The following is a 20,441-nucleotide window of genomic DNA, read 5'->3' as shown; positions in this document are numbered from 1 at the left end:
GTTGTCAAGTTGTTTATGAATTGCAGGTCTTCCTGTGGTATTTCTAATATTAACCACACCATGCATTTAATAGTTAATTATTGATTCACAATCATACAATAGCCCTAGCTAGCTACAGGTTTTCGAGCTGAGCGTGTTGAGAAAGTGCCTACCTACAATTACATGGTGAGTAAGCATGTATCAGCCTAGCTGTAGTTGTCTAGCTATATAGAGCTCACTGAGTTCAGTTTAGTATTGCTATAGCTAGCTAGAGCATGCTGTTGCCTAAATAGCCATGCATGTGGTCACTGCATGTGTGTCTAACTTGTACTATAGCCATATCTGCTGTTACAACAGCATGCATGAACACACAGCATTTATTTTATTTTATAGCAAGTACGTGAGACTATTATTGTCTCTTGTCATAATAAAATTTTTTCTCCTCTTCCCAGTGTTCAGGTGCCCAGATGTGGTCCTATAGTCTGTTACTGCTAGCGATGCTTCAGGGCGTGTTGGGACTCAATATTGATCCCCTGACCCCCACAGTCGTGAACAGTGGGGTGCTTAACGGGAGTGAGGTGGGCTTCGGCTTTACGCTGACTCAGCACCAGTTCTCAGACGGTCGTAAGACGTAAGTTCTCGTTAATACTGTTACTATAATTATTACTATAAGGTTTTGCGAGTGAAAAACTTGTTTGATTAAATCAGCAGAAAATTTGATACAACTTTACGAACAAGGATTAAGTAGTTTATTTTCGCGACGTCATAAGCACTCGCAAAACTGTAGTAATACGCTATTTTCACATTTTGTATAGCTCGATGAGTAGGAATACTTGTAAGAGAGAGAAAAGAGACAGGGTAGCACTTGAAAATGCAAAATTTTTCTTCGTTAGATCATAGATTGAAGAGTTAGAGGGATAGGAAACGGTTGGTATCTCGAGTAACATCCGCGCTACGCTGCGGTTTAATCGAGGCCATCACAACAATATCTATTTCTACACTCAGTGCATAATAAACTACAAGTAACTGTGCTTAGTCCGTGCAACTCACTTATATTTCAAGGTCTATACCTATTGTAGTAGTCATAACCAGCACGCTTACACGTTACATGTTCCAATAGCTCTAAAACAGCATTGGGAACATATAACTTTATTGGAAAGTCTCTTTTTACTGGGTGTGGTCAGTCATTAGCAAGTACTACACGTGGCTCATGGACTAGGCGTGTTATAAGTTGCTGAAAGAGATGATGTCTCGAGGAAACACAGCTTTGGGAGTTACCCGGCAAAAATGTGGTTAATAGCCTCGTTCATAGGGCGTAGCGCGGATAATTTTCGAGGCTCCACTGCAGATTCAATGTAAAATCATCACGTGCACCACTCCGTTTCCTATCCCTCTAACTCTTCAATCTATGGTTAGATTAGTGAGCTAGTCTGTCACTGTTGTTAGGTTTCTGAAGGGCTTCAATCCACCACTGCAAGGGTTTGTGGGGAGAGCTCTTGTAAGCTAATGCCTGCTCATGTTTCACTAATGCATAATCCAATCACCATGGATGCAAGCAGCGCATATAGATATTAAATACTATTCCACAAATTCACAACATATTGAGGTTAAAATTCTGAATAGGAGATCTATTATTTTATACTGTAGCTCTTGTTTAACTACAAATTCACGCTATTATAGTTGAAGCTTTTAAATTTGAGGTAGATGCACTGAAGTTAATCACAAGAAGACACTCATTGGCACTAATAACTGTTCTTAGCTGACGACTACACTTGGTGCAGGAATGCACAGCAGGCTTCCCTTGCCTAGCAACACTGCATTGCTATGCTGCAATGCAACACCAATTACACACCAATCACTTTGAGCTTCCTTAATTGCAATGTTGTTAGATTCTTCATGCCCTCCTTCTTGAAATGGTACTATAATATTATACTGTGGCTGTGTATTGTCTTGTTCCAACTATCTTGTAATTTAATAATCATGCCAAGTGCCCTTTGAAGACAGCTCTCAATCTGTAACTATATTTAATGTCTACAGATTATTTCTACACCAGTACTGTAGATATGGGTAGCAGATATGAGTAGCATCCACCACCACCCACACACACACTCTCCTCCCACCCCTCCCACACACACACACACAGGGTGCTTGTGAGTGCCCCCAAGGTAGACGGCCAGTTTGTCAGAGAGGGCGGAGTCTACAGCTGTCCTTATATCCACGGTGGATCCTGTCAGTTCGAGGATGTGTTCCAGTCAAAATTGAGTGAGCTACACAAATTTTCTCTGCATGCACATTTATAATAATAATCGGTTACCTCATCTTTTTGCCGTACATGCCCTCCACCCTACAGATGTGAGGGGAGATGATCCTTTCATTGCTCAACCTTCCACCCTGTCACTGGCGTACACAGACCAGCTGCTCGGCTACTCTCTGAGGAGCTTTGACAATTATGTGGTGGTGAGTGAGTCAGCCCATTTATACACTAAAGACCAAAGCAAGACCCACAGATAATGTAGCAATATATACGTGTACCATCTACATGTACCTCACACTCTGCCACACACACCCTCACACGCCCTCACTATTCATACACCCCACACCTCACTATTCACACACCCCACACCCTCACTATTCACACATCCTCACACTCTCACTATTCACACACCCCACTCTCACTATTCACACACCCCATACCCTCACTGTTCAACATTCTCACACCCTCACTATTCACACACTCCCTCAGGCGTGTGCCCCCCTCTACATAAACCGACCCACCATCATTCAAGTCAGTGGTGTCCAGTACCAGGTTGCAGATCCTAACGGTCGCTGTATCATACTAGACTCTGACCTCAACTCGGCCACACCGCTTCAACTGTTCTCTGGTGATGTTCCTTCTCTTCGTGTAGCCGGAGTGGACACTGGCATTGTAGGACAGGTAACCGACACCCTCAAACATGTTTTAAGCATCAACAAACGTGACGTAAATGGCTCGTTTAAAGCGGCACGAGTTGTAGCTATATCTATAGCTACATGGTCTATTTGTCCTTGAGGTGGTTTGTTTCACTGTACACCTTTCTCATGCAGGCTGGCAGTGAGAGATTGGTCTTTGGGAGCGTACTGAGTGGAAGTCAGCGTGAGTGAATGTTGTCTACCGCGTACATGTAAATGTAGCAGCACATACATACATACATAGCATGGATCAACGATAGCGTTTAGCCCCAGCAAAGTATGGCCCAGGCCTTCAAGTTAGTGTTCTGGCCAGTATTGAGTTCAGTGCCCACATTAATTTTTAGCTTTTTGATAGCGCTACAATAATTATGAGCCATTTCTTTATGGCCTACAATTCTCTCGTTTTGCATGTGTAATGAATGCTTATAGTGTGTGAGTATATCCCCCTCCTCTCCTCTAGCGGTACCCACGGGTCAGGTGTTCCTCACCAGTCTAAACTCCACCCTCCTGGGGACGGACGAGCTCTCCAGTGAAGGAGGTGTGTCCTCATTCCTACCTCTCACCGGTTACCATATCGAAAGTGGCTTCTTCACTACCCCAGGCATCAGACGTAAGTTTACAAAAACTTAACACGTACATAAAAAATCAATGTATTTTTTGTCTAATCTCATAGTTACTCCCCCCCCCCCCCACACACACACACACTGCAGAGATTGTTACCAGTGCTCCAAGAAACGAAGACCATTTTGGAAGTGTAAGTTAATTTTTATGATCTCATTTAGCAGTTGCATAATTGTGTATCTAATGAATAGTTCCAATTAAATGTCGTGTCTATATACTGTTATATTTTTCAGGTGGAGATTCTAACAATTGGCGTTACCTTGGTAACAGTGACCTCAATTATCGGAAAAGAGGTATTTTTAATATATATTTCAATTTTAGAAGTTTGTTGATTGTTGCTATTTTCCTATCCTTAGGCTGATGGTTACTTTGGCTATGACTTTGCCGTGGTAAACTTTGACCCTGAGAGTGGAGAGTTGGACAGTCTCGTGATTGGCTGTCCGTTGTGTAATAGGGAGAGGGGGCGTATCTACGTGTACACTCACACTGGCAACACAGCCAATCCAGTGAGAGCTTAACCATAGCAATACAGCAACTGTAGTTTTCATTTCTGGCATGCTAATTCAAAGCTACATTTTATTCCAATCTCTCTCATAATTATCTCCAACTCACCCGCACACTCCTCACACACTCCTCACACAGTTCACAGAAGAGTCGGTCATCGAAGCACCCTCCTCATCTCGTGGACGCTTTGGATTGGTTGTCGAGAATATCGGAGACATTAACCTGGATGGCATTGACGATATTGCTGTGTCAGCACCTTTTGAGGGAGAGGGAGTGGTCTACGTTTACAGGGGAACTCCCTCTGGCCTCACCGCTAACAACCCTCAGGTCAGTAATACGTATTCCACTTGTACACAGTCAAGACCTGTCTATTGTCAGTAGTTACATGTGCCTTGTAAGCAGCGTACACAGCCACCCTCTATTATAATATAACCATGGCATGTTAATGGGATCTAATCTCCATAGCGTGTACAGTAGAACCTCGATTATCCAGAAACCTTGGTTCCAGAGGCAGGCCGGATAACGGATAATGGAATAGATAAACCACACCTTGATCCACCCACTTTATTGATAAACAGCAGTGCCACATGGTTATCTGCGCATGCGCAGAAGATAAGCAGGCCTGTCTCCATAGTAACACTGCAACGCGCATGCGCATTTCAGGGACACGCCTATTTTCTAAAAAGAACATTGCCAAGCTGGATAATCGAGGTTCCGGATAATGGAGGGCCGGATAATCGAGGTTCTACTGTATTTAAACCTGCATGTGTTTTAGCAGGCCACCTTTTTATTGCAGCCACTGTTTTGCCTATGCAAGGGTGACGGCTATAAAATACGTGTACTGTATTTGCATTAATTGACTTTCATTTCTCCACAGATTATTCGTGCTGAGCCAGGAGCAACAGTATTTGGTTACCAGGTGACAGGGGGTACGGATATTGATAGCAACGGGTACCCTGACATCACAGTTAGCGACCTCTCGGGTGACCTCGTGACCTCTTATCGGAGCAGCCCCCTTGTTAACGTGACCTTTGACCTCGAGAATCGGAGGGAAGCGTTGGACATACTGGGCGACAGTGATCGGGTGTGCCAGCTATCAGAGAACGTCAACCTTGCGTGGTGAGGAGGGTGGTTTGAGATACCATAACTTGTCCTGTCTATAGCTGTTACAGTCTCACATGTACTTACCTATTATGTACGTATAGTCTATCGTTCCATTGCAAATGTTTCTCGTAGCATAATTATGTTTTATTATGCAGTATTTTCGTCTCTGCAGTTTTGATATTACTCCTTGCTTTCAATTTGATTCAAAGTTTGGAAATGTCACAAGATTTGGTGAGTTTAAGAATCCTCTGTCTTTGTATAATATCATGTGACTGTCATGTGATCCAGCGCTGAGTTACACGGTGACAGTGGATGGGACTAAGTCACGAGCTGCTCATTATCAGGTGGACTCCGTTAGTGGTGATGCCACACTTGGAGGCAGCTCGTACACCGATACCGTTACCGTGGAAACTCCAGGGGAGGTGGGCAGGGTCTGTGCACCTCCTCTCACCTTTGCACTCAGTGTAAGTTGAACAAAAACAGCTGGATTATATAATTATAATCATCATCCCAACACACAGGCCGATTTCACTGACACGTCTCCGATATCAGTGCAGTTTTCCATTGACGATTCCCCACAACCCCTCGCACTTGACTCCACCCCCTCCTCCGACAAACTGGGCGGAGCTCTTCACCCGATACTGCGCCGCTACCTGAGGGGAGATGTCCCCATGCCCCTGTCATTGGAGTACGATATTAACTTCAACGTCAACTGCAGCAGTGGTGCTAGCTTGGAATGTGAGCCCGTCTACCAACTATCCATACAGGAGGACTTGTAAGTATAGTGCTATATAGAATCTGATTGGACGCCTCGTATAATGTTACCATGGAAGAATAATTCTATAGAGAGCTTAACAAAATGCAAGAATTATATAATTTTTCTTCTGTAGTATGTCAGATGACAACACTCTGGTGCTTGCGTCTGCAAACGTGTTTGGTTACCGTGTCAACGTGAGCAACACAGCTGGTGATGATGGACTCAGCCCCACACTGGTCGTACAACTGCCTCGGGGGATGGTATTGGAAAACTCCGTAAGTGCATGTACAGTACTACTTTCGAGGGCACCATACATAACACCCATGATATAAATTATAACTTGCCCACTTTTATGGCTAACTAAAGCTAGCAACATTATATCGTCAAGCATAATTATAATTCCCTACTAAACACATGCACTCACGTGGAATATAATATGAGTTCAATAAGCCTTTGATTAATTCCTCCCCTCCCTCTCCAGGTGTCGCTGAGTCCAAGTGCTGTTACCGAGTGCAACAGTCGCTTGATAAACGATCAGCTCAGCAATTTCACAACAGCTGTCGAATGTGCCCTCCGTAACCCCACCCTGGCAGGGAAGACCCTGCAATTAGAGCTCTTCTTTGGTTTCAACTTGTCGGGCATTCCTCTTGATACTGAATCTCTTGAGTTTACGTTTCTGGTGATTGACGGTATTTCTGGCAACATCAGTTCCACTGCTAGCAAGGAGGTGCGTCTTGAAGCTGTCGGAGACTATGGGATCAGCTCAGTGTGAGTGTGTGTGTGGGTGTGGGATCAGCTCAGTGTGAGTGTATGTGTGTGTGTGTGTGGTATTTCTGAGGCATTATAGCAAAACTGCATGAAACTGATTGAATTTTAGGATAATTATGGTATGATCACTGTCTATGTAGAGAATTATAATGACTTAGTCTAGTATGTATACATGTATCAGTCCTCCCCCTCCCCCTCCCCCTTGTAGTGTGTCGGAGGAGAGGTACATAGCCTTCCGGAACACTATCTATCGTAATGCCTCCACCATACCTCTCAACGAGACTGGCCCACTACTCACCTTCAGAGTGAGTGTCCGCAACTCACGAGAGGCGACCAATGGAACAGCTTTCCCTCGGACCACCCTCCTTATACACCTGCCAGTTGAACACAGGGACTTCCCCCTCCTCATTCCCACGGAGATTGTCGCTACCTCGGGGACCATCAACTGCAGTCACTATCAAGCCATACCCAGGAGATTGGTGAGTTTGTTGTGCCTAACACAATAAGAACTCTCCATTTCATTTGCACAACTACACGCACACATGTACAGTCTGTGATTCAAGAACCAGCTGGGTTCATCCCGCCCTGGACGGGACCACCCCCACCTATTGACCCCGCTTGTAATAGTATGGGACAGTTTACGTGTGGTGTGATCCTCTGTACCATAGCGGACCTTGGCCCCACCCCTGGACCCCCCGCTGAGCTCACTCTCTTCGCTAGACTCTTTGTAAGTTTGCAACTCTGTCATCATGCGCTAGATAGTGATTGAGTACAATTGTATACGGAAATTATTTCCCCCTCCACACACACACACACACAGAGTCCTGGTGTTCAGTTTGTTGGTGATCTGACCATCTACTCTCAGCTGATCAAGGAGACACTGTTGCCACGGCAGGGAGAGGACAGCGTCACTCAGAGCACGGTGGGTGGGTGCAGTGGGTTGAGAGTTACACTTGTATAGCTACCTGTAGTACAGTGCATACAGTACCAGAGATCACCTGTCAATGTTGTACACCAGAGTCTTGTTTATTACTCCCCCTCCCCCCTCTCTCTCTCTCTCTCTCTTGTAGGTTTCGTTCCTCGTGTCACCTGCAGTGACAGAGGTGGTGCAGGAGTGTGTGCCGTACTGGGTGGTAGTCATTGCCGTGGTAGTGGGGATAATCGTACTGGTGGCCATAATTTCAATACTGGCATTGGTGAGTCCAAGAAAGCGGTCTTAATTGACAGTACACTATGTCGTTTTATATCGCACCTTACTCCCCACACCACACACACACTGTATATGTGTAGTCTTACAGCACACCTTACGCCCCCTCCACACACACACCCATCATACACACACACACCCATACACACACATTGTCACAGTGTGGCCTATTCCGACGCTGGTACAAGAACAAGAAGAGTGGCGATATGTCCAATGGAGTGGAACAAACTGATTCTGAGTTCTTCCAACGACGGACTATCCCCCCTATTCCCGGTATCACGCAGAGTGGGGCGGGGCAACCAGAGCTGACGAGTTACGTAGTGACAGGGGAGGCAGTAGACGAGGAGAAAGAGAAAGAGGCAGAAGCCGAAGAAGAAGCAGAGCTCGAGAGAGAGCTTAACGTGAGTTCAATATTGTTTATTTCATGATTCATTCTAATGCTACATCACACAGGAGGCAGCTGCTGCTGAAGAGGATGTGTTTATGGACTTTGACCCTGCACAAGGGGTACATGACGATGATGGGGAGGAGACTGAACTTTGAACAGTATTAGGTACATGTACACACATATAGCTGTTTTTATTCTACAAATCTTTCATTTGCAACTCATTTAGAAATGGATTCTTACAGTCTTTGAATTGATATCTTTTACGTTTGAATCAAACAATATCAAGTGTATGGCTGTAATCATATTATTGCAGGCGACGGTATATTCTATATCACGCTCAGTGTAAGGTTAAGCCATACAGTTCCCTTCGTATTACACGGTCGTGTTCAGGGCATGATTTGGGAAGGGGTCAACGCGATATAACCCAGCATGATAATCCTCGTGTTTTATTGAAGGCAACTCTCCCTTGCCTTCATGTACCGGTATATGTATATTTTCATTGATCAGTCTCATGCTATTACTTATTATATGTCGGTGACTAGCCTCGATCCCAGCCCCTCTTTCTCAATTGGGAGCGGCCTGGAATCGAGGTTATTGACAATCATGCATATACCACACATGCACATTCACCCATAAGTGCATGTAATTATACAGACCTGACCATAAATAATTATTATGCAAATTATAATTATGGCACTGAGTGAGAAAATTTTCTATCTGATATTTCAATAAAACACGAGGATTATCATGCTGGGTTATATCATTTTAATATCATTTTCTTTGGCTTTTTGCACCACCTCCATCATGGTTTTGAGAATTAAATTGCAATCACATTTGGACATAATTATAAGTCAATACAATAATGCAGTCAAACAAACACTAACTTTAATTAGCAAACAACACGTACTACACTCAGTTAAAATTAAATCTAAAACCGTTCAAACAAACACTATAACTTTAATTAGCAAACAACACTACACTCAGAAATCTAAAACCGTTCTAATAAACTATCGAAAGAGGTAGCTATATAATTATAATTACATGTCAAAGCCTGGGGTATTTATAATGTGTATTACTTCGTTTTCTTGGCTTTTTGCACCACCTCCAGCATTTTCTTGACATCATTCCTGGTCTTACAAAGGTATTCGAACTCGGGGCCAGTTGAACCTTCAAGATGTGTGTCTATTAGAGCCAACTGGTTTTCGATCAATTTTGTGTAATTCCTTGCAATTCCCAAGGTCTCAAACTCTGAGATTGCTTTAATAAGCTCGTCATACAGCTGCTGTCGTTTAGTTTCAGATGCTAGTTTTTTCTCCTCAAACTGGTGGTACAATAGTTGAGCTCGTTCTTCATCACTTTTGGCTTTGTTGAATTCAGCTTCCATTGCTTTTGATACTCGTTTCTTGAATAATTCCTTTCGACCCATAGCAGCCGACACTTCTTTCCTCTTGTTTCTTATTTCCTTTTCCAAGAAAATCTGGTTTTCATACTCATTGAGTGCAACGAAAACAGTGCTTTCAATGGCTTGCCTCTTCTCATAGAGCTCAACAAATCGACGTGTGTGAACCCGAGAGAAATCTTTGATCGTGGTGCACATATCACCCAGGACTTTAGTAGTGGCTTCAAAAGATTTCTGTAAAGAGCTTGCAATTAAGTCAATACCGAGCTGTTTCACTTTACTCCGTGCTTTCTCAAACCGGCAGTAAGGATTTTCGATGTAAAAGACGTTGTCGACTTCCTTACCAAAATATTCAGTCAGTAATTTCGGATCGAAGTTGAGGTCCAGTGCTTCACTGGTGCTGCTGAAAACAACAATCAATTTGTTAAGGATATCTCTTGGCAAAATGGCAGTGATCTCGGACAGAACATACTTCAGCGAAACACTTATTCGAGCTTGATAGCCATTGATGATCAGGCAGACACAGTTAATGTAGTCTTCAGCTTTTAGTGCATTCACAATCTTTTCAGCATTTTCCTTGTCTTGGTCCAGACCACGAGAATCACCAAAGCCAGGAGTATCGATTACTCCAACCTTAAGATCTCCAACTTCAACATTGTATCGCTTGGCATCATTCGTTTTGCTTTGCATTGCATGCTCCATTGCATTTTCTAGCTGGATGTCATTGAACTGTTTAAATTGTTCAAGACCTTCAGCTCCGAACCCACATCCAAGAGCCTGCACAGTACCGCAGTTGTACAGAAGGTTGAGAAAAGAAGTCTTGCCAGATCCAGTTTCACCAATGAGAAGCATTTTGAAGGGATGGTGAGGACCTTTTGAATGTGGAATGTTGGAAACCATCTTTTCTCCAAGGCCACCCATTCCCAGCAACAAATTAGTTGAGCGGGTACTGCTTTTTGAAGTAATGATTACACTGGGACTAGCACTGGGACTAGTAATGATTACACTGGGACTAGCAATGATTACACTGGGACTAGTAATGATTACACTGGGACTAGCAATGAGCTGATCGTCAACAAAAACGGAGAGCACTCCCTCACCACTAGAAGGCGTAGTTAATACAAGCGTGTACTTGTCAGGAGAATCACTAGAAGAGGAAATAATTGCTTCAGTCTTCTTGAATGTATCAGGAAATTTAAAATACGCTGACACGTTCTGTCGTGAATTGATTTGGTCACCATTCTGGTCTTTGAGTTGCACGAGGGCGTCAAATTTTTTGTGTTGGACAATTTTCTTGTCTAAAATAACAGTGCAATTTGGGGGATGAGGGCTGTTCAGGAAGAACACGTTGAAGGGCGTTTTGTTGATGGGTGTACTGTTCACGGCTACCACTAACGAGCGCTCCCCCAGACATGAGGGGGTGTAGGAGAGAGAGTAAGTGCCATCAGGGGCACTGCTATTGGCCTCAGTAAACATCTGCTCATCTGTTTCACAGCATAGAGAAACTAAATGCTGTCCGCTGCATGGCTCGCCGTCTCTGTTGTAAAGATGGACCTTGATCTCCATGGCAACGTATGCTCTTGCTTTGTGTACGGGTACATCGATACCATCCACACTGCATTTGCTTAGTTCAGGCTGGAAAGAAAACAGTTGCTTTGTTAAGCAATGCAAGTAGCAATGTTAAAAATATTTTTGCGCCAACAATTATTATGAACTCACCAAAAGGTTTTTTGCTCTTTGAAAATCTTTTCGATGGTAAGCTAATTCTTGTGTGGAATCTCGATGTTTGATCTTTGCTTTAGCAAGCTCCAGTTTGCGATTTATTATTTCCATTTTTAGCTGAGTGAGCTCAATCTGCTTCTGCTGCTGAAAAAACCCCTCGGTATTGCTTTCCAGAGTCTCACAAGCTTGTTCTTTGGTAGCAATGTCTCCTTCAATACTAGCAACAATGGTGGCAAGGTCAGAGCACTGTTTGTCAATAAGGTGGCACTTTTCTTCAAGGTTCTTCACGCATTCGGTTTCAGTTTCAAGTTGTGACTAAAAAGGGGAAAAAGTAAAAATGAAACAAGAGCACACACATTAAACGATCTTCCATATACCTTTATTTCAGCCAGATAAGCAGCCTGAGAAACCTTCTTAGCCTCCACCAGCCGTTGTTGATAGTCTAGTATTCGCTTGTCAGCAATTCTAAGAGCAGCATCATCGCACTCAAAAAATGACTCTTCAATTTTTGACAAAACAAAGGATTTTTCTATAAGTTCACTTGTTCTCACCGATAGGGCTGTAGCAAGACGGGACATTTCCTGAGATTTGTCATTGTATTTTGTATCGGTGCAATCAAGTTCACTCTTTAAATCAGCTACTGTCGATTCTTTCTCAATAATTTCTTCCTCAATGGCCTTGATTTTCTTGCAGTGTTGTTCATCTTTTTGCAAGTGAATGGTCAGGAGTCTTTTCGATTCATAAAGGCTGTTGCAATGTGCTTGTTCCTGCTCAAAGCGTTTTTCGATTTTATCTTTTTCTTCTTGTAGCCCATTTAGCACATCTTTCATAATAGCATAACCTTGCTTAAGAGTGTCGACCTCTTGTCGTACTTCAGTAACAGATAATTCTATTTCAATTTTCCACTGTTCTGTATCATCGGCTCTTACTTCAGCTTGCTACATGCAAGGACAACATAACACTTGTCAACTATACACATGCACATAAATATTAAATTTTGTTTTCCTTACCTGTGTTACACCACTCTCAGATGGTACTGGTAAGATATCTGCATAAATCAGAAAAGGTCATCAATTATCATCAGATATGGGTGCATTGCACAAAGAATCCCTAGCACCATGCGTATAATTATAACGGGTAATGCTAATTATGGTTGAAATGTTCGTATACTTGTATTGTAGAGCATCATGAAAATATTGTACCACAATAGGTTCAACATCTCCTGAGCTGTGCGAATACTTAAAATATGAAATATTTAGTTTGTATACGAAAAAGAAAATTACCTGCTATACATGCAGTATAGATAATAATAGAAACCACCATAACGAGTGTTGCAAGCGTGCGCTTGCTAATGCCTCTCGCCATTTTTTGCTTTCGCTCAAAAGTATTAGGGTGTTATAGAAGAGGTAAATAATTTGCAATTGTTTCAAGAACGTGGCTAGAAGCCTATAGAAGCTGTTAGTTTTTGTCGCATTGCAACTGTTGAGCAGTTACAGCTGGAATACACACACACACAGACAGACAGACAGACAGACACACACAAACACACAGTCAACTTTACCGTATCCCTCGTGCGGCTACGCCTCGAGGCATAATTATGCTCACCATGTGATTGTCTGATTTGTTCCGCTAGGTCTCCATATCCAATCTGGCCCAGAGCTTGTGCTACTGAGGACCATGTGATGGGTGAGTTTTCTATCAGCCACATAAGCATTCTAGTGAGGCAGTCATCACAGTCCGAGTTGTAGTGGTTGTCAATTGCTTGTAGTGTACTGGGGGGGACTCCTAGAAGAGCACCAAAATTGAACCACTTGGCACTGACATCAGCTAAAGATTGGCTCAGAGATTGGAGAGTGGCTGTACATGTGAATACATGAATGAAATTAGTCTAAACATGTCATGCTACTCACGTTTAGTCGAAGGTTCATTTTCAGCAGCCCTCAGGAAGCATACACCTATATAATTAATTCACAACAATACATTGAATTTCCATTTAAATACATTGAGTAACTCACCATGTTCCTTACTGACTTCCTCTGCCAGAATGCTCAGCCCAACAGTGGAAAGCGTTGAGACTACCTCTCCCCACGTCAGCTCGGTGTTGCTGTCCACCACATTCTTGAGTGTGTGTGTCAAGCAAGAGTCTGCATTCTGGTGTTGCTTCTCAATTCTCTGCAATTTCTCAGCGGATACTCCTAGCAGGGCTCCGAAATTGAACCACTTGTGACTGGCCTTCCCACTCAGTGCTCGGAGGAGTGACACAAATGATACAGCAGCACCTTTAGAGGATGATCCAATGATTGTAGGGGACGAGCTGGATCTAGAGGTGAAGAGCTCAGAGAATTTAAACATCTTGCTGTCTAAAAAGGTCAAAAGAATCTCGTCTGATTCTTGTCCAAGCTGAATTGAGGTGAGTTTGGAAGTTGTAAAGCTGTCCTTTGCAGGGGAGCAGAGAAAAAACTGAAAGTGAACTTCCACTACGGTCTTGCAAGGAACTCGTGAAAAATATCTCTCAGTAATTCTGTAGCAAACATTTGAGAAAGCAGGCAAAAGAGAGTGCAGTCCCTCTTTGGATATTGGAGGAGGTAGATCAATGGCATAGAGTGGATAGTTGTCATCGTAATACGCTCCTTTTAGCCTGATACTGTATTCAGCTAGCACAGTGGAGACATGCTGAGCTAGTACAACCAGTTGCACTGAGATTTCCACCTCAGGACAGTGTAGCACAGGAGTGGTATCCACTATTTTGATGACACTTGGTTGGTTGTCGATCTTGAAGGGAATTTGCAACAGGAAAAAATCCCTGTGGTAAGCTGGGCTTGGGTGGATGTAGGGGACCAAGGATTGAGCTGCCATTGTTTGGTAGGGGCTACAGTGAGATAATTAATTTTATGCATCTACATCGATCATAATTATTACATTATCATGCTAGATATATCTAGTTGGCCCGTGCTTTAACTCACCTGCCACCTAGACCTATACAGATGATCAAAGCGAAATACTGACAGCACTGTACTGACCTCCTGATTGGATTACCAAGAGATTCAAGAATGAGACAGTTCCGACACGCCCTCCATTTATCGGTGAGGCGAGGGAATTTCCCATACGTATTCATAGGTGTTTCATAGATGCCCACTGTTACTAGTCGGGCGCCGCCGCCCTCTACCGTTTCCCGGAAGAAGACATACAGGAAACAGTTAAGGGCTAATCATACATTCCTAACAAACACCATAGTAATAAAAATAATGTTAAGCTTTTACAATACTCCTCCTCACTTATTCAGTGTTCAACTACTCGGACTTCTTGCGGAGCTTATAATATAATCAACCTCAGAAAGTGTCTTAGCCTTCACCAGCCGTTGTTGATAAGACAGTTTAGCATCATCGCACTCAGATTCATCAGATTCATCATCGCACTCAAAAAATGACTCTTCAATTTTTGACAAAACAAAGGATTTTTCTACAAGTTTGCTTGTTCTCACCGATAGGGTTGTAGCAAGACGGGCCATTTCCTGAGATTTGTCATTGTATTTTGTATCGGTGCAATCAAGTTCACTCTTTATATCAGCTACTGTCGATTCGTTCTCAATAATTTCTTCCTCAATAACACTATATATGCCCACACTGTTGATTATGCTCTTGATTCATAAAGGCTGTTGCAATGTGCTTGTTCCTGCTCAAAGCATTTTTTGATTTTATCTTTTTCTTCTTGTAGCCCATTTAGCACATCTTTCATACTAGCATAATCTTGCTTAAGAGTGTCGACCTCTTGTCGTACTTCAGTGACAGATGATTCTATTTCAATTTTCCACTGTTCTGTATCATCGGCTCTTACTTCAGCTTGCTACATGCAAGGACAACACAACACTTGTCAACTAGACGAATATCAAATTTTGTTTTCTTACTTGTGTTACACTCTCAGATGGTATTGGTGAGATATCTGCACAAATCAGAAAAGGTCATCAATTATCATCTGATATGGGTGCATTGCACAAAGAATCCCTAGCACCATGCGTATAATTATAACTGGTAATGCTAATTATGGTTGAAATGTTCGTACACTTGTATTGTAGAGCATCATGAAAATATTCTACCACAATAGGTTCAACATCTATATATCCTGAGCTGTACGAAGACTTAAAATACGAAATATTTAGTTCGTATACGAAAAAGAAAATTACCTGCTAATACATGCAGTATACATAATAATAGAAACCACCATAACGAGTGTTGCAAGCGTGCGCTTGCTAATGCCTCTCGCCATTTTTTGCTTTCGCTCAAAAGTATTAGGGTGTTATAGAAGAGGTAAATAATTTGCAATTGTTTCAAGAACGTGGCTAGAAGCCTATAGAAGCTGTTAGTTTTTGTCGCATTGCAACCGTTGAGCAGTTACAGCTGGAATACACACACACACACACACACACACACACAGTCAGCTTTACCGTATCCCTCGTGCGGCTACGCCTTGAGGCATAATTATGCTCACCATGTGATTGTCTGATTTGTTCCGCTAGGTCTCCATATCCAATCTGGCCCAGAGCTTGTGCTACTGAGGACCATGTGATGGGTGAGTTTTCTATCAGCCACATAAGCATTCTAGTGAGGCATGCAGTCATCACAGTCAGAGTGGTAGTGGTTGTCAATTGCTTGTAGTGTACTGGGGGGGACTCCTAGAAGAGCACCAAAGTTGAACCACTTGGCACTGACATCAGTTAAAGATTGGCTCAGAGATTGGAGAGTGGCTGTACATGTGAATACATGAAATTAGTCTAAAACATGTCATGGTTGCATTGCTACTCACGTTTAGTCAAAGGTTCGTTTTCAGCCCTCAGGAAGCATACATCTAATTAATTCACAACAATAGATTTGAATTTCCATTTGAGTAACTCACCATGTTCCTTACTGACTTCCTCTGCCAGATTGCTCAGCCCGACAGTGGAAAGCGTTGAGACCACCTCTCCCCACATCAGCTCGGTGTTACTGTCCACCACATTCTTGAGTGTGTGTGTCAAGCAAGAGTCTGGATTCTGGTGTTGCTTCTCAATTCTCTGCAATTTCTCAGCGGATACTCCTAGCAGAGCTCCGAGATTGAACCACTTGTGACTGGCCTTTCCACTCAGTGCTCGGAGGAGTGACACAAATGATACAGCAGTAGCTTTAGAGGATGATTCAATGATTGTAGGGGACGAGCTGGATCTAGAGGTGAAGAGCTCAGAGAATTTAAACATCTTGCTGTCTATAAAGGTCAAAAGAATCTCGTCTGATTCTTGTCCAAGCTGAATTGAGGTGAGTTTGGAATTTGTAAAGCTGTCCTTTGCAGGAGAGCAGAGAAAAAGCTGAAAGTCAACTACCACTACGGTCTTGCAAGGAACTTGTGAAAAATATCTCTCAGTAATGCTATAGCAAACATTTGAGAAAGCAGGCAAAAGAGAGTGCAGTCCCTCTTTGGATATTGTAGGAGGTAGATCAATGGCATAGAGTGGATAGTTGTCATCGTAATAGGCTCCTTTTAGCGTGATACGGTATTCCGCTAGCACAGTGGAGACATGCTGAGCTAGTACGACCAGTTGCACTGAGAGCTCCACCTCAGGACAGTGTAGCACAGGAGTGCCATCAACTATTTCGATGACACTTGGTTGGTTGTTGATCTTGATGGGAATTTGCAACAGGAAAAAATCCCTGTGGTAAGCTGGGCTTGGGTGGATGTAGGGGACCAAGGATTGAGCTGCCATTGTTTGGTAGGGGCTACAGAGAGATAATTAATTTTATGATACATCATACATTATCATGCTACCGTAGAGTTGGCCCGTGCTTTAATTCACCTGCCACATACCTATATACAGATGATCAAAGCTCTCAAAAGAAATCACTGACAGCACTGTTACTCGTAGTCTCATGAATCAGCCGCCGTTCTTTTGGAACATTCAAGGGGCTGGAGTCGAGGCTATATACTGCACTGACATCTAGCCTCGATCCCAGGCCGAGTTTTCGCTTTTATAACGGTTAGGCAAAGTTGTTTGCCTAACCGTTATAAAAGCGAAAACTCGGCCTGGGATCGAGGCTACACTGACATCCTGATTGGATTTCCAAGATTCAGAGACAGTTTCGACACGCCCTCCATTTACCGTTGGGCGAGGGAATTTCCCACCTCACACTGTACTATACTGTCGAGCTAGCTAGCTAGCTCAGCTGTACTGTACTGTTATGATTATTATCAAGAGTTCATTAGGTGATGATATTAAAAGCTTACTCCTGTTTCTCTGGCCAAAGCTATGGATTTGTCAGCCCCGTATGCTACCAGTCCGTTGCTGTTCCAGTCGAGGCAGTGAGGGATCCGGTTGCAACCCACTGGCATTGTAGGACAACTAGGTAACTGACACTTACAAGTTACTGACATGTTTTTAGTCTCATGAATCAGCCTGCCTTGGGAGAGTCAGTCTGAGCACTTTAGTCTAAAGGTCATTCTACAATCCTTGATCTGATTGGTCAGGTCGGAATTCCGACCTGGCCAAAAATGTTCAGACTAAAGTGCTCAGACGGACTCTCCAAGGCCGGCTGATTCATGAGACTAACATGTTTTAAGCATCAACAAACTTGATGTCAATGACTCGTTTGAAGCGGCATAAGTGGTAGCTATATCTATAGCTACATGGTCTATTTATCCTTGAGGTGGTTTGTTTCACTGTACACCTTTCTCATGCAGGCTGGCAGTGAGAGATTGGTATTTGGGAGCGTCTCGCACCAGCCCCGATTAAAATAGCGTTCAAATTGAAAACATCCGGGGCTGGCTGTGCGAGACTACGTACTGAGTGGAAGTCAGCGTGAGTGAATGTTGTCTACCACGTACATGTAAATGTAGCAGCATATACATACATAGCATAGATCAACGATAACCTTTAGCCCCAGCAAAGTATGGCCCAGGCCTTCAAGTTAGTGTTTTGGCCAGTATTGAGTTCAGTGCCCACATTAATTTTTAGCTTTTTGATAGCGCTACAATAATTATGAGCCATTTCTTTATGGCCTACAATTCTCTCGTTTGATGGGTGCATGCATAATGAATACTTATAGTGTGTGAGTATATTCCCCTCCTCCCCTCTAGCGGTACCCACGGGTCAGGTGTTCCTCACCAGTCTAAACTCCACCCTCTTGGGGACGGACGAGCTCTCCAGTGAAGGAGGTGTGTCCTCATTCCTACCTCTCACCGGTTACCATATCGAAAGCGGCTTCTTCACTACACCAGGCACCAGACGTAAGTTGACAAAAACTTAACATGTATATAAGTGTACATAAAAAATCAATGTATGTTTTCATAGTTACTCCCCCCCCCCCACACACACACACACACTGCAGAGATTGTTACCAGTGCTCCAAGAAATGAAAACCATTTTGGAAGTGTAAGTTAATTTTTATGATCTCATTTAGCAGTTGTATAGTTGTGTATCTAATGAATATTCCAATTAAATGTCGTCTCTATATATATACTGTTATATTTTTCAGGTGGAGATTCTAACAATTGGCGTTACTTTGGTAACAGTGACCTCAATTATCGGAAAAGAGGTATTTTTCAATTATACAAGTTTGTTGATTGTTGCTATTTTCTTATCCTTAGGCTGATGGTTACTTTGGCTACGACTTTGCCGTGGTAAACTTTGACCCTGAGAGTGGAGAGTTGGACAGTCTTGTGATTGGCTGTCCGTTCTGTAACAGAGAGAGGGGGCGTGTCTACGTGTACACTCACACTGGCAACACAGCCAATCCAGTGAGAGCTTAACCATAGCAATACAGCAACTGTAGTTTTTATTTCTGGCATGCTAATTCAAAGCTAGATTTTATTCTCATAATTATCTCCAACTCACCCGCACACTCCTCACACACTCCTCACACAGTTCACAGAAGAGTCGGTCATCGAAGCACTCTCTTCATCTCGTGGACGCTTTGGATTGGTTGTCGAGAATATCAGAGACATTGACCTGGATGGCATTGATGATATTGCTTTTTCAGCACCTTTTGAGGGAGAGGGAGTGGTCTACGTTTAGAGGGGAACTCCCTCTGGCCTCATCACTAAAAATCCCCAGGTTAGTAATACGTACACTTGAATACACGCACATTGTTTACAGTCAAGACCTGTCTATTGTCAATATTCACCTTGTAAGCAGCTTACACAGCCACCCTATTATAATAATATAACCATGGCATGCTGATCTCCATAGCGTGTATTTAAACCTGTGTTTTTAGCAGGCCACCTCTTTATTACAGCCACTGTTATTCTGCCTATGCAAGGGTGACGGCTATAAAATAAGTGTTACTGTATTTGCATTAATTGACTTTCATTTCTCCACAGATTATTCGTGCTGAGCCGGGAGCAACAGTATTTGGTTACCAGGTGACAGGGGGTACGGACATTGATAGCAACGGGTACCCTGACATCACAGTTAGCGACCTCTCGGGTGACCTCGTGACCTCTTATTGGAGCAGCCCCCTTGTTAATGTGACCTTTGATCTCAAGAATCGGAGGGAAGCGTTGGACATACTGGGTGACAGTGATCGGGTGTGCCAGCTATCAGAGAATGTCAACCTTGCATGGTGAGGGGGTGGTTTGAGATACCAACTAGCTTATAACGTTATAGGCTTGCACGTACTTGCCTATTGGCCTACGTTTGCAACTGTAACGTTTGATCACAAAAAAATTTTGTATTTATAACATGTCATTTTATGTGCAGTATTTTTGTCCTTGTGCAGTTTCGATATTACTCCTTGCTTTCAATTTGACTCAAAGTTTGGAAACGTCACAAGATTTGGTGAGTTTAAGAATCCTCTGTCTCTTTGTATAATATCATGTGACTGTCACGTGATCCAGCGCTGAGTTACACGGTGACAGTGGATGGGACTAAGTCACGAGCGGCTCATTATCAGGTGGACTCCGTTAGTGGTGATGCCACACTTGGAGGCAGCTCGTACACCGATATCGTTACCGTGGAAGCTCCAGGGGAAGCGGGCAGGGTCTGTGCACCTCCTCTAACCTTTGCACTCAGTGTAAGTTGAAC

At 43.2% G+C, this 20,441-nt stretch overlaps 5 protein-coding genes across 7 annotated transcripts in view; 3 read left to right on the top strand and 2 right to left on the bottom strand.

The window, feature by feature from the left end:
• Positions 1-17: 17 nt before the first annotated feature.
• On the top strand, positions 18-8,618 carry LOC135347587 (integrin alpha-V-like). Of its 2 annotated transcripts, none has more exons than XM_064545616.1 (23): positions 18-165; positions 432-610; positions 2,123-2,241; positions 2,330-2,436; positions 2,723-2,914; positions 3,064-3,112; positions 3,389-3,538; positions 3,639-3,682; positions 3,783-3,842; positions 3,906-4,055; positions 4,192-4,380; positions 4,931-5,172; positions 5,330-5,388; positions 5,446-5,621; positions 5,679-5,932; positions 6,048-6,189; positions 6,396-6,682; positions 6,891-7,161; positions 7,233-7,409; positions 7,503-7,604; positions 7,753-7,878; positions 8,051-8,290; positions 8,343-8,618. In XM_064545616.1, exons 1-23 carry the CDS (start codon positions 163-165, stop codon positions 8,430-8,432), a joined length of 3,408 nt encoding a protein of 1,135 aa, XP_064401686.1. In that variant the 5' UTR covers positions 18-162; the 3' UTR covers positions 8,433-8,618. The 2 variants fall into 2 exon arrangements, with proteins under 2 accessions (XP_064401686.1, XP_064401687.1); XM_064545617.1 differs by having other exon boundaries at positions 58-165; positions 439-610.
• A 487-nt stretch (positions 8,619-9,105) lies between these two features.
• LOC135347581 (uncharacterized) lies at positions 9,106-14,528 on the bottom strand. 2 transcript variants are annotated; one of them, XM_064545609.1, is made up of 8 exons: positions 14,362-14,528; positions 13,414-14,267; positions 13,309-13,353; positions 13,004-13,255; positions 12,409-12,446; positions 11,776-12,336; positions 11,396-11,713; positions 9,106-11,329 (listed from the first exon to the last, which is right to left on the bottom strand). In XM_064545609.1, the coding sequence occupies exons 1-8, from the start codon at positions 14,511-14,513 to the stop codon at positions 9,350-9,352; spliced, it is 4,200 nt and encodes a 1,399-aa protein (XP_064401679.1). In that variant the 5' UTR covers positions 14,514-14,528; the 3' UTR covers positions 9,106-9,349. The 2 variants fall into 2 exon arrangements, with proteins under 2 accessions (XP_064401679.1, XP_064401680.1); XM_064545610.1 differs by having other exon boundaries at positions 9,106-11,311.
• An 89-nt stretch (positions 14,529-14,617) lies between these two features.
• Positions 14,618-20,441, bottom strand: part of LOC135347621 (uncharacterized) — a 25,487-nt gene continuing 19,663 nt past the window's right edge. Inside the window, exons 5-6 of the mRNA XM_064545658.1 lie at positions 15,303-15,337; positions 14,618-15,241 (exon numbers count right to left, since the gene is read on the bottom strand). Coding sequence (XP_064401728.1) covers positions 15,029-15,241; positions 15,303-15,337 — 248 coding nt within the window. The 3' untranslated portion in view covers positions 14,618-15,028. The remainder of the gene's footprint in view (positions 15,242-15,302; positions 15,338-20,441) is intronic.
• LOC135348114 (integrin alpha-4-like) lies at positions 17,670-19,878 on the top strand. The gene is made up of 7 exons (XM_064546290.1): positions 17,670-17,697; positions 18,497-18,646; positions 18,748-18,791; positions 18,895-18,954; positions 19,007-19,156; positions 19,284-19,472; positions 19,739-19,878. The coding sequence occupies exons 1-6, from the start codon at positions 17,670-17,672 to the stop codon at positions 19,431-19,433; spliced, it is 582 nt and encodes a 193-aa protein (XP_064402360.1). The 3' UTR covers positions 19,434-19,472; positions 19,739-19,878.
• LOC135348113 (integrin alpha-V-like) overlaps positions 19,592-20,441 on the top strand; it is a 3,840-nt gene continuing 2,990 nt past the window's right edge. The window contains exons 1-5 of the mRNA XM_064546289.1: positions 19,592-19,608; positions 19,654-19,678; positions 19,739-19,980; positions 20,137-20,195; positions 20,255-20,430. Of these exons, the coding sequence (XP_064402359.1) occupies positions 19,592-19,608; positions 19,654-19,678; positions 19,739-19,980; positions 20,137-20,195; positions 20,255-20,430 (519 nt within the window). The remainder of the gene's footprint in view (positions 19,609-19,653; positions 19,679-19,738; positions 19,981-20,136; positions 20,196-20,254; positions 20,431-20,441) is intronic.

This window comes from Halichondria panicea, chromosome 14, assembly GCF_963675165.1.
Source record: "Halichondria panicea chromosome 14, odHalPani1.1, whole genome shotgun sequence".
Lineage (NCBI taxonomy): Eukaryota > Metazoa > Porifera > Demospongiae > Suberitida > Halichondriidae > Halichondria > Halichondria panicea.
This window is presented reverse-complemented; position numbering and strand designations above follow the sequence as displayed.